The 13,195-nt window shown below is 34.9% G+C and overlaps 2 protein-coding genes and 1 long non-coding RNA gene across 7 annotated transcripts; 2 read left to right on the plus strand and 1 right to left on the minus strand.

The window, feature by feature from the left end:
- Positions 1–418: 418 nt before the first annotated feature.
- On the plus strand, positions 419–7,930 carry LOC120333041 (uncharacterized). 5 transcript variants are annotated; one of them, XM_078119590.1, is made up of 16 exons: positions 450–1,076; positions 1,214–1,378; positions 1,463–1,639; positions 1,781–1,843; positions 2,152–2,259; positions 2,717–2,752; positions 3,017–3,077; positions 3,818–3,886; positions 4,395–4,481; positions 4,859–4,942; positions 5,274–5,315; positions 5,443–5,538; positions 5,796–5,843; positions 6,289–6,387; positions 6,753–6,809; positions 7,093–7,930. In XM_078119590.1, exons 1-16 carry the CDS (start codon positions 810–812, stop codon positions 7,167–7,169), a joined length of 1,536 nt encoding a protein of 511 aa, XP_077975716.1. In that variant the 5' UTR covers positions 450–809; the 3' UTR covers positions 7,170–7,930. The 5 variants fall into 5 exon arrangements, with proteins under 5 accessions (XP_077975719.1, XP_077975717.1, XP_077975716.1 ...); XM_078119593.1 differs by lacking the exon at positions 1,214–1,378 and having other exon boundaries at positions 419–1,076; XM_078119591.1 differs by lacking the exon at positions 6,753–6,809 and having other exon boundaries at positions 428–1,076.
- A 517-nt stretch (positions 7,931–8,447) lies between these two features.
- LOC144431380 (zinc finger MYM-type protein 1-like) lies at positions 8,448–9,995 on the plus strand. The gene has a single exon (XM_078119451.1). The coding sequence runs from the start codon at positions 8,448–8,450 to the stop codon at positions 9,993–9,995; it is 1,548 nt and encodes a 515-aa protein (XP_077975577.1).
- Positions 9,996–10,254: 259 nt separating this feature from the next.
- Positions 10,255–11,579, minus strand: LOC120336724 (uncharacterized). Its single transcript, XR_005568860.2, has 3 exons — positions 11,442–11,579; positions 10,765–10,916; positions 10,255–10,389 (listed from the first exon to the last, which is right to left on the minus strand). It is a non-coding gene; the product is annotated as an uncharacterized LOC120336724 (long non-coding RNA).
- Between the last annotated feature and the right edge of the window lie 1,616 nt (positions 11,580–13,195).

Below are 13,195 nucleotides of genomic sequence, written 5' to 3' on the forward strand. Positions count from 1 at the left end.
GAAACATGTTCAACAAAACGCATCGATATGCGTTATTGAAGGTCCCACGCTTTATCAGTCTTAGCCTAAAATAATAGATCGGTAAGACAGACAACAAGCAGCCTTGAGAAAAAGATTCCAAGGAATATATTACAAGCACGTCGTGGTGTCCGAAACAAAGAGGAGCGGAACTACGAAGGCCTTTCAAATCGATGATTTACCAATTCTGTTGAATAGACACGCAGGAGGCCCTTCAGGTACATGAAAAGAAATTCCTATTGCTACGCGTTGCATCATGTTGACATTGTAGAATTTGTGTAATTTGATTCCAAGGAATACATTACAACCACGTCATGGTGTCCGAAACAAAGAGAAGCGGAACCATGAATGTCTTTCAAAATCGATGGTCTATAAATTCTGTCGAATAGACCCGCAGAAGATCCTTCAAGTACATGAAAAAAAAACCTAAATTTAACAGAATGCTGATTGCTGACGTCTTGAAAAATTCTTGTTTAAAAGCATATTTTGTCGGTTGTGGTGATGAATTCTCTTTTTTTTTCAACTTGTGATAATAGCCGCAAACTTATTCTCAATTAGGTCTAATATCCGAAAGGAACAATAAAAACATAGTTATTATATTGGTTAGGATTGGGGGAGGTAGGTGATTGATATCACAATCATATGTACCCACTAAGTGACAAGCGTCTAGATCTCTTTATAAATAGGACGCACATCCATCGTTTTTGAGAAACATTAGTTTGAGTTCTAATTTTCATTTTGTATTTATGTTTAAACTTTAGTGGTCAGAAATATTAATTGCAGCTCTCATAATGTCGACAAAAAAACTGGTCTCAAAAGAAATTAAAAGCTCCAAAGATTTGGAAAAAATCAAAAAAGATTTGAATAAAATTAAGCAACCGTTTTTTCTCAAAGTCATCAAGTTGGATCGTATTGAATATCCAGAGTTAATTCTGCTGATTAATTTGATGAAAAGAAATCGACTGCAGGAAATAAGTGTACGAGAATGCTGTGAAACTGCGGATGATCTGGCAAGACTACTTCAGGCTATTTCAAGCAACCCGTACGTTGACACAACGGTGAGTAGTGATATTCGTTTAATTATTTCATTGTGTACAATTTCCCTTCAGAATCGTATTTATTCACACTGATCCTATTCCATGAAATTTCCATCTGCAGTATGAAAATGTAATCTTTTTTTCAAACAACAAAACAGCCGTTGTCATTGGATATCAGGGAAAATCAATGTGATGGTAGATGTGTCGAACTTCTCCGTGACATGATTGACCGAGGGATTATAGCAAGTTTGGAGCTTCCGTCGAAGCAGAAAGAAAATCACATTTTCACGTTATTGCGTTCCATTCGTTACTGCGAAAGTCAGGTTATAAAGTAATTAGTTGTTAAACGTGCGTAAACACTAGCTATCTATATGTATTCCCTACATGTATTCTTCTATTTGCAACAGATGCAACTACTTAATATAAATGACAATGTTATTGATGAAAAAAGTTTTGAATTACTGATGAATATCTTGATGGAAAATAAAGTTCAGAAGAAACTTTACTTGAAAGATTGTAGAAAACCCAAAGAGCAGTTTACTGAAGCAGACAAACAATCGCTGCAACAAGCACAATCTTCAAAGGTAGTGATACAAATTGAAACGTTTTAGATTCTTACCTTTATTATCTTTTCTAATGTACCAAAAGTCGTATCGACAAGTTATCCTGTCAGCGACATCTTTTGTAAATGGTCGAAGATCTAACTACAACCAAAAAAATTTCAGAAATTAGCGATCAAATGGTTCAAGACTAAGCCTGCAGTGAACAGCTCACTCATAGCATATCAGGTTTGTGGATTCAATGATGATTTTATATATCTGGCTAGGATAAGCATTTGCCAGTAACATCCGTATATAAAATACGTTTGGAAGTACAGAGCCACAAAATGGGTTTTACACTTTTTTAAACTTAAGCTGCAAGAAAAAGTCAGTAAAAAATCAAATAAGTGGGATACTGAATAACACATTTCAACGTTTTGAACAAATTCAAAATTTTTAACAATATTAGATTTGTTTTCCAGAAATCGAGATTTATTATGATTTTAATAAAATACTGTAATAAATTTATCATTAAGCACAGGTAAATGTATTTTCAGGATGGAAATAGATTACTTAGAAGAGTGACTGATAGATTGTTGTCATATGTACCTGAAAGTCACCGGGAAGCCGCAAAACTTTCAATTTCTAACCAATTCCGTCCAAAAGTATTAATTTAATTTTGTTATTCGAGCGACTATACTATACTATTTGTTGGCATTTATTGCGCTACAAAATGTTTATATATCCTCAAAGTGCAGTCACCATAGCAACTTCTTATTTTGAACAAAAGTTCCTATACAATTTCACACAAACCAAATATTTTGCCGTTTACACTCAGCTTAGAGATAAAGTTTAAATATACTTTATAATATGGCAATTATATAGATTACCATTCTTAAAATATTCATCCGATTTATCAATTCGGAGTACGCCATGTAAAAAAGTGGTTTGGAGTCGATATATTATGATGTTCCGTGGCTCACATGTTTAGATTTGATTATTATGAATAATACGTATAAATAAATGAAACAATCTGACTCTGACGTGCTTACATAGTCACATTTATGTACATTTCGTCTAATGCTAGTTGTAGATATGGATGTAAAGTGCGTTCATTTTTAGAAAAAACGCAACAAACACAGATATCCAGTTTATCAAGTAAGGTTTTTATTTATTTTTTCTATGTATGTGTGTAATATGAAATGCAATAAGCAATATTACATTTAAATTTTATAATTATTAAAGTGAAAACGATGCAGAAAATTAGAATTTTTATAAAATAAAAGTGTTTAAAACTTTCATTTCTAGTATTCAAGTACTTACCTATCGTAGTTATACTTGATTGAAACCGAAAAGATTCAAAATTTTCAACAAAAAAAAAACGATACAGAGAAGCAGTATTGTATTTCCTATTTATTACAGGACGATATTTCGTCAAGTGAAGATCAGTATTGTTCGGAGGACGAAGAAATGATCGATAATTGTATGTACCGATTACAACTAATTACCATATTTCTTTGTGAATAATACGCACCTGTGGATAATACGCACCCAGGTTTTAGTACATTTTTAACGAGAATTTTCCATGCACTCCATGTATGATACGCATATCAAAATTCCGTCCTCTCTTGCCTTGTAGGTATTTTTATATATATATATGGTAATATGTTTATTGTATTTGCCTGTGGAACATCTGCCAATCATGATGTGATGTTATTTGACATTAAGTATCTTGTAAAGTTATTTGTCCCTCCCCTTTATACGCGGAGAAATACGGTATTTTTGAAGTGCCCCATCACCGTAAGAAACTAGGTTTTAAGTATAAGGTCACTTACGTAGGCGTAAAATTACCGAAGCTTACCTGCAAATTTAAATAATTACTGGAAAAAGCTTAAAAAAATTAATGTGAGTGTAATATTAAACTTAAACTAAACAGTAATGAATTATTGTATTGTCTTGATTTGTTGAAGTTTGTCAAAATGAACACATTGCGACGACTCTCGCTTGTTCTCTTTACGGTTTTTTAAGAACGGTGTTCTGATATATTTTTATTATATCCAAAATTATATAAATTTAGCTTTTTGGTATGTACCGGTTTGGCTTGCACTCCTTTTTGCTTTTTGTTGTTACAATAGATGCTAATTAGTTTACCACATTATTTAATTCAATTTTTTTTTATTTATATGATAATCATTTTACTTCATTTAAATTTTTATACAAAAGGTCCCACTGACAGTGAAGACATGGATACTTCATCCGCCATTGATGCTTTAACAACGCCGAGATTTGAAGGTGGCTTAATATTATTGTTACCAATACCAAAATAATATAAAAAACGAATAGTCAAAACGTGAATTCCTATATATGAATGTTATTCAGTTTGAAATCTTCTGGTCTGGCATGACTTTATCTTACAAATTTCGACAATATTCATTGTCAAAAAATGTGAGAATAAAATCGTCAAATTAAATAACCATACAGAAAATATGAAGATAGCAGACTCCCAAAGAAAATAGTCAATTTGTAAGCCCTTTGGCTACTATTAACGCATCTGACATGATTATTTGATACGCTTTTCTGCTCTTTGAAATTCATTTTCGATTTGATTTTGCGTAGCGAATGAAAAATACCACTAATACCGAAAATATTCAAACACAAATAATATTAACACATCATAGTAAGAAAAAGTAACTCGTGTGTGAGTCTGGACAAATAATCTGATTATTTAGAAGTGACATAAAATATTTTGGGTGCAGCGCGAATTGACAAATCCAACGTAAATAAATTTTGATTTTTATAGAAGGGTACCCAATAAAAAATGACATTGGAAAGAACAACAGCAGAAGATGGCCAATGAATTACGGAGAAATGTATTATACGCCCCTAGGTAGGTCTGTCACATAACCTGGTACATAAATTTCCTATGATTATTATTACTATTTTTTATGTACTTTGTTCTCAAAAGCGGGTTCTCATGAGGGTTTTCATATCTCTCATGAGGGTTTTCATATCTCTAGAGAGTCCAGACACAGACTTGATCTCCGTGGGCACAACGAATACCACATAAACCATTTACTTTTTTAACATATGAATAAGAACAATCACGAGGAATATTAGAACAATCGTAAATATCCCACATGATGAATATTTATCATCATATTTTACTAAAAATTGCATTTTAATAAAACCATATATTTTTTTCCATATTTTCTTGGCGTGGTTCCTAAATTCAGTATACATTTCAAGTATATTATACGTTGACAGATGATCGTCAAGAAAAAACATTTTCAAGAAAATCCAGAGCTGGTATTTTTACAAACAACCCAGTCTATCCGAATTCGAACCAAGGTTGGTATCTAAATATGATTAAATATAATGTGAGTATTTGGATTTCTGCTTGGCAATTTTTACGTGTCATTCATATTGTACCGCGAATTTAAAATATTTTCCAACGTCTCTTTTAAAATCCTTTGACTTTTATTATTAATTTGAAAGGCTTTTGCCAGCGATTGGTGGGTTTCATTGATCTCATCTAATCTATTTACCCTGACTAGTAGTGGTCATGGTCGCAAAATAGATGTCTACGACGACTCAACATAGTTTAATCTCTAATTTATGATTGAACATTTTAACACAATTTTATAGACACGTACTCACACGAAAACATTAATATTTGCAGGTGAACAATATACGAACCAGCAACTACACTCGTCGTCGAAAGGTTAGTGGTTTGAAACATAAGAATTGTATCCCTGCGACGTAACACGCTTGTCACAAACATAATATACTGAATTATACACCAGATTGGGTAGTACAACAATTTCATTTTTTAACGCTTTATAATTCAGTTCAAGAAGAACCGAATGCTAGATATGTGCATCAACAATACTCTGATTACAATCAAAGCGAAGAGTACCGACGGAATCAATACGTTGCGAGAACAGGTGCGGGGAGATATTCAATGCCTTTACTTTTAGAACATAATAGCTTTTTATAATTTCACTCCGCTTGTATAATCATCCTTTTGGGAAGCATGACAATGAAGCAATAATGAACTTGTTTCATCAATAGATAGTCAATTATCTTCGCACTGAATTTGAGAACTCTGCTCAAAATTTAGCGTTGTATACCAATTCTTTACAAAAGAGAAAATGGGTCAAAAAATATGGCAGTACCTCAATTTATCATTGTATATTTACAGAATTTGATGCGCATGAAAGACAGTTTCCTGGATATCGTATTTCAAGTGGTATGTAAAATATAATGGTTGTATTTCTGTCAAATAGAATTAAGGAATTTATTTGTACCCTTTGTCTTCGCTTCAGACCCCCTCGTTCGAATTGTTATTCTGTTAAGTATAAATAAAATTAATACTCATACTATGTACCCAAGTTGTGATAAATATTGTCAAGTCGTCATAAAAATAAAAAGTAAATTGATGCCATATTGTTACAGTAGAATTTGAAAAGCTAGCAAAAGTGCGACAGATGTTTGCTTTTTTACGAATGTGATCAAACTGTTACATCACCATAACAAACACATTTTAATTTACTGATACGGCATCGATTTTTAACAGGTTTTCTAAATCTGTTAAGAGATTTTGAGAAAAAATTTTGGTTGAAGAATATGCTCAACGTAGAATCGTAGATAACAGTTAAGCGCACAAAAAGGAATAAGTCAAAATTTATTTTCAGTTTCTCCCGACTACCGCCAGGAGATGAGTCGTATTCCACCTCCCACCGCAGACTACACTGTGCCCCCAACAGTTGCATATCCATCAACTGACGGACCTGGTTAGATTATTTCATTTCTTACAAATTAATATTTCCATAAGTATAATCAAGTACAAAAAAATGGGTCTTTGATACGATTAAAACATTTTAGCGCGGGGATGGGGTAAATGAATCGAATATTTTACTCTATAATAGGTAGAACCATTGTGATGTAGCTGAATTCTGCCTACATCTATCGAATCACATACTCACAAGTTTATTTGAAAATGTAAGAGTTGAAGATTATGAGATATCCCATGACAAAGAAGTATTTAGGAATCATGTAATAGTGACAACAAAAAGATTTTATTTTCATATTGTGCCTGTATCTTATCAGTAACGGCATGACATTGTTCTATTTGATACCAAAATATTTCCCACCTCAGGTCCAAAACGAGGAACTCATCGGAGGAGACAAACTAGAGAACGCCACCATCCACTTGGTTGGTAATTCAATCTACTCCTCGAATTTATAAAATCATTATATGCATAAATAAATAAACACGTATTCTAACGCAGATCTATAGTTACATTTCCCTGTATTCAGCTTTTTATAATACGCCGTTTCTATAAGATCCTATGAACTGCATTATCAATGTGTGTGGACCAACTTATTATTACCTACTAAATCGTCGAACATAGCTCAACAAAATGTAGTCGGATACTTTTGATATCCACAATAAAATTAGAAAAGCAAATTTTACATTCTTGATCTATTCAATCTAGAGGATGGACACAACAGAGGAAGACGGGAAACACTAATGACAATGAGATTCGACGTTTCCAACAATGACAATGGATGAAAATTTTTTTAAAAGGAATAGACTGCTGAAAGAATGTTTTCCCGCTGTACATATATATATACTTCTTATTATAATGACATTCATTAACATAGCATACTTCGACTGTGAAAGCATTTTGAATTGGATTGTAAATAAGACTTGAATTAAGATTGAATGGGATAATGAGAAAATAATTCAAAACCATGTATGTCGACAATATATTGTTATGCGCAAAAACATGTAAGAACATCTACTTTAAAACTGTTAATTTATCATTTCAATGAATTGTCGTTTTGTAGTTTCTGTTAACGAAAAAACACTACCATATTTTGTCTATTAGGATAGCTAAATAGCGCATTATCAATGGAAACCCAAAAGTTACCCAAAATCGTTAAAAACTATTTATCTTTGTCATGAACGAATTATGCAATAAATTTAATTTCAACCATTTTGGCAAGCCGACTTCAACGAAACTAATATTATCCCACAATAGAATGTACATTTCCATGGCTACGACTTAAATAATTACTTTTCAATTAACCCATAATAGGATTTGTAGAATTTGTGTTGATGATCGTAAAATCAAAAATTGTCAGAAATGTATCAATGAAGCGAATTTACGATATCATGTTTGTTTTTAATAATTTGAGGTCGACGTAAATGGATATAATTTGCAATTTTTTTATTTTATTTTTTATAGTGTTAGTCATTGTAGGCATAGAGCGTTTTGATTGGAGTTTTGTATATACTATTCGAAATCTAAAATAAAATCAATGAAGGTGTCTTTGTCTACACTGTAAAAAATATTAAGGGCGATTTACAACCAAACGCGCGGCAGCAGCGATGCCATGCACTTCGTTGTGAACACAATATACAACTTCAGATGTATTGTATCGTTGCAAGCGCTTGTAATTTTACAACCAAATGTATGTACTAGGCAAAAGCAGTGGGTTGGATGTCTCCGATTTTTACAGCCGTAGCGATGCTAACCTTAACTACAAGAAGAAGTTGTAAAACTAAACAACATCCGCAAAGTAACTCGATTAACCCTCATGCCAGCACTTGAAGAAATGAAATACAATTGAAAAGAAATCACTTTTAATAAAATATGTGATCAAATATCAGCAACGAAATCATAGGCGTAGCCAGGGGGGGGGGGGCCAGAGGGGCCATGGCCCCCCCCAAAATTTTCAAGAATTCCATTCCTAATCCACCAGTTTTGTGGCATCTCGTCTCGTCACGCTTGTTGATTGTCATTGTTACGTCACAAAGACTTGACCGTTCGCTCTTATGAGCAGTATGGGAAAGACTGTTTCGCAAGCTTTCGGTCAGTTGCTCGGTCTTGATTTGTTCTCGCCGGATTTTTATTCGAAACGCTTGAATTTTGATGACCAAATTACTTCGATCAAATTACAAAATGAAATTCTCAAGGTAGCAAGCAACATGATAGTGCAAGATATCGTTATGGAGGCTAATAAATCGTTTGGGTCCGTAATAGCCGACGAATCATGTGATATTTCTGGGAAAGAACAACTAAGCATCGTTTTGAGGTATGTGAAAGGTGGTGAAGTGTGCGAGCGCTTCACAGGATTAGTGGAAATGGATTCTGTTTCTGCCGAATCAATTTCCTCAAATATTTTGACCCACCTCTCTGGTATAGGAGTGGATGTGCAAAAACTTGTGGGGCAAGGCTATGATGGTGCAACGACAATGGCAGGTCACGTCAGCGGTGTGCAAAAACGCATTCGTGATAAATATCCGCGCGCAATATTTGTGCACTGCGCTTCTCATTGTTTGAATTTGGTCATAAATGACCAAAGTAAAGTTGCAATCATCAGAAGCACCTGTGATATCATTCGTGAGACTATTCGTTTTTTCAGGGAGAGCCCTAAAAGGCGCGCGGGTTTAAGAATTAACATCCCTTTGTTCTGCCCCACCAGATGGTCTGAGAAGTACAAGAGCATCCGAATCTTCAAATGCAACTTCAAACGAGTACTTGAGGCTCTTGATTCTTTGGCGAGAGATGCTAACAGTGAGACGCGGGCGAAGGCTTTTTCTCTGAAATCTGCTCTAGAAAAGTCGTCGGTTATCTACGCCGTATGTTTGATTGGTCGATATTCGGCACTAATGGAGTCACTAGCGCGCGCACTTCAGGCGGTCGGAGTCAGTGTGCCGTCAGTAAAGAACCTCACATCCTCTCTTCAGAGCGTTATCGCTGAAGAACGCAATGACTCTGAAATCGCATTGAATATTTACAAAGAAGCTTGTGAAATAGCTGGCTTGAAAGAGTTGACAATACCCAGAGTAGTCGAAGTACAAGTGTATCGCGACAATGTCTGTGCTGATTCAGCATCCCAGTATTTTAAACGTTCCGTATATCTCCCATACGTCGACGGCTTGAGCTGCTCTATTCGGGAACGCTTCATTGACAACCCATCATTTTTTTCATTGCTATCAATTCTTCCACCGAACAAACCAGTTCACGTGGATGAGGTAGAGCATCTGTATTTATTGGATAACCTCCAGAATGAAGTGAGACTGTGGAGAACTTTTTTAAGTTCCGACGTTGACGACGAATGTTTGGAGGGGCTTCTTCTGAGCTCTCGAGATTATCCAAGCGTGTACACCGCAATACAGATCGTTATGACGCTACCAGCAACCATCGTTGAGGCTGAGCGGTCTTTCTCCTGCATGAAACGGGTAAAGACATGGCTGCGCTCATCAATGACGTCCAATCGCCTTTCTGATTTGTGTGTGCTTCACTGTCACCGTGAAATGGTCACCGAGGAGAAAATTAATCGAGTTGTGTCGAGCATAGTTATCGGGAAGCGAAGGATGGACTTTTAATCGGGGCGATGTATTTTACTTATTTAAATTGCGTTGTTAATATTTGTTGTTTCAAATAAAAAATTGTTTATTAATGGATTTTGTATTCACAATATCCAGCTGAGTAATTGAATCAGTTTGCTTGTTGACCAACTGTTGTTGTTTTGCGCTTGAAGAACGGGTGTTTTAAACTCAATATAATTTCTAAAATTTTCAAATTTGGCCCCCCCCAAAATTTTGGGCTGGCTACGCCACTGAACGAAATAGTATCAAATACACTCGAGAAGTGATCGTCTCCGCCAGCAAAATAGTTCATTTCATCTCTTCAAATAGGTGGAAACCATCTAAAAGATTCAACATTGCAGTGGCCCTCTGTCACTTTTTCTTGCACAGGCTGTTTATCTTGGCAATTCGGCTGAAAAAAAAGGGCATAGCTGGTATAAAATGTAAGTAGTTGAGTGAGAAGTCAACATATTTACATATGTTATAACTTGATCTGCTGGGGTAAAATGATTCCATTAGCAAAGTGGTAGATTCATAGTATATTCAATGCTCAGAAGAAGTTAAATTTATTATAGGCTATATCATTTCTGAAGCTCGCAATTATATCATTATTTCTCCAAACAATGAAAATTGTTATATAGAAAGACAAAAAACTATATTTGAATTTTTTTGTCTATTCATTGCACAAAAATCAACTTAGTGCAAGGAGGCTCACTATATACAGGTCAGTAACATGATGCTCATATTTATAAGCAAGGCTTTTTTTATTAAACAGTTAAGTCCATACCATTGCCATCGAAAAAAGAAACACCAATAGGCTACCAGTTCCTCATCTTTCCAGAAATTCTTTTGTAGTGTTGATACAATGACAGACTTGATAAGGGCCAAATGTGAATGCCCCAGAGGTAAAATGGCAGAATATGTTTGTCCACTTTCGAACTGAAAAGAATTAGCAGATTGAAGATGTATGAAAATGATATAGGCATGAAAAGTTCATGACTGTCTACTGCAGTAGCTAATCTTGCAGTTTCACTAGAGATGTCTTTCCAGATGCATTTTATTTTAGATTAGTCTAGTTCAAATCTCGAATCAGTCATTTCAAATCGCAGGGTAACTGAAATTACAATTTTACCAGTCTGCTAATAGGCTATTGTAAATCCTTTTCTGCTTTTTAAGAATTAGGCTAACATTGTCTGAAATTTTTAAAAAATAAGAGACCTTTCTGCATTGGTGTAGACTACCTTGGTTTAGAACTCCAATAAATAGAATACCGGTAACAAAGATTAAACATGAGCAATTAAAAGTAAAACAACAGAATATGGTACAGTACAGCAGTAGGCCTACAATAGCTCATTGTCTAAATGCAGGGATGGGACATCTAGTACGGCAATGCTGTAGTTAACAGGCCAATCCAATTAATGCAAAATTGATTAATAATGACAGATGTGGCATAAATTAACTCACCTTCCAAAACCTGAAGATCTACCGGTAGTCTACAAGCACCAGTAGTCCAGAGTTTACAACCTAGGTAACGGTACTTCTTTCTCCATACTTTCTGTTTTACAACCTTCAGATTCGCCAGTAGTTGGAGTCGTGACTGCCGTTTGAGAATGAGTGCTGTCAGTTGAATCAGAGCCATTATATAATGGCTCTGGTTGAATCACCAGTTTACATGATGCCTAAAATAAAATATCCTTCCACTCGATATAATATTAAGTGCAATATTAGGATTTTTTTTTATCGTAAGCTATAAATTCTATGTGGAGATGACATACGAAGCCGCAGGTTTACGTAGCATTGTATGACTTGCGCCTTATGACGCGAAGCCAAATTTGTATCAGTTTGGAACCAAATTCGTCGCACCAATGTATTTTTTATTGGCATGCATTTTGCTGATAATATGTGGAAGACTGTCTTCTGAGCTCTATGCTTTTGATTACTACCAAGTGGACTTATTTTAACATAACCGCGAGATAGCTGTTTTCAGTACAGCCGTTTTTGTATGTTACGTATAATTCATTGTATATTTAACAACCGTATGTTTGTTTTATGATTATGCAACAGTATATGTAATTTTACATCGTACAAGCGGTGAAATTACAACACGATGATGTAAAAATACGTATAAATAGTTGCTCGTCCAAAATACTGCCAAACCATCGTATTTTTTACAAAGAAATGGCTGTAAAATTACAAAATTTTTTACAGTGCACCAATTTGAGCCTATTTTAACACCCTTAATTGAAATAGTCATTTCTCTTTGTTCAAACACGCTAGAAACATCACTTAGGTCAGTGCTCTTCAACAGGGGTTCCGCGGACCCTAGGGTTCCATAGTACATGCAGTGGGGTTCTGTGAGTTTATAGGGATCCCTAGGGGTTCCGTGTTTTTTTTTTTCAGGAAAAATCCTTTCTTGCTTCCAGCATGTTGTCCAAGTCCAAGTAGGCCAGATCGTTAAACATGAGGTTTAGTCACAGCGCAGTTAATGGACAAAACAGAAATATTCTCGGTTTTTGCGTCACTTTAGTCATTGTTATGGAACTAACAAAAACGCTATTGTTGCACCATAGTTACACAATGTTCGAAGTATGTAGATATTGCTCGAGACTAGAGAGAGTATATACTAGAAACTAGAGTTGTTGTTCAGCTTTTGTTGGAATATATTATAAATAGTGTGAAACCCAACTTTTCAATATTTAGTCAATACAGATGAAGCAAAATAGTATATTTTCGGGGCTCCCGAAGTATGCGAACCAAGATGGCGGACATCGGAATGTAATATGTGTACTAGGTTAGGGTTAGGCCATAATTTTAGGTATAAATACTACGGGAGGCTCTTGGCTAGTCTTTGAACTGATAATAGGACTAAAATAAGAAAAATTGGAAAAAAATTATCGCCTAACCCTAACCTGTTACCCATGTTACGTTCCGATGTCCGCCATCTTGGTTCGCATACTCCGGGAGCACCATATTTTCTTATGTGAGGCGAAATAATAACAACGGTGACCTGCTCCTCCTCCGAAGCGAATCAAATGTAATTCAATTGCCAAAGTTAGAATTTTTTTTTAATTGGGGTTCCATAAAAAACGAAAAATTATATCAGGAGCACTGACTTAGGTATCTCCAAAAAGATTGTTTTGTACGTATTCTGGCAACCGTCGCTTAAAATACGTAACCGGTCCCTCTAATATACATACGAACATACATGGAACTTTAAA

The sequence above is a fragment of the Styela clava genome, chromosome 13, assembly GCF_964204865.1.
Source record: "Styela clava chromosome 13, kaStyClav1.hap1.2, whole genome shotgun sequence".
NCBI lineage: Eukaryota > Metazoa > Chordata > Ascidiacea > Stolidobranchia > Styelidae > Styela > Styela clava.

Coding starts and splice junctions, on each gene's coding strand:
- LOC120333041 (XM_078119590.1), top strand. CDS start 810: ATGTCGACAAAAAAACTGGTCTCAAAAGAAATTAAAAGCTCCAAAGAT. Junction 4,482..4,858: donor AATGTATTATACGCCCCTAG/GTAGGTCTGTCA, acceptor ATACGTTGACAG/ATGATCGTCAAGAAAAAACA. Junction 6,810..7,092: donor AGAACGCCACCATCCACTTG/GTTGGTAATTCA, acceptor TATTCAATCTAG/AGGATGGACACAACAGAGGA.
- LOC144431380 (XM_078119451.1), top strand. CDS start 8,448: ATGGGAAAGACTGTTTCGCAAGCTTTCGGTCAGTTGCTCGGTCTTGAT.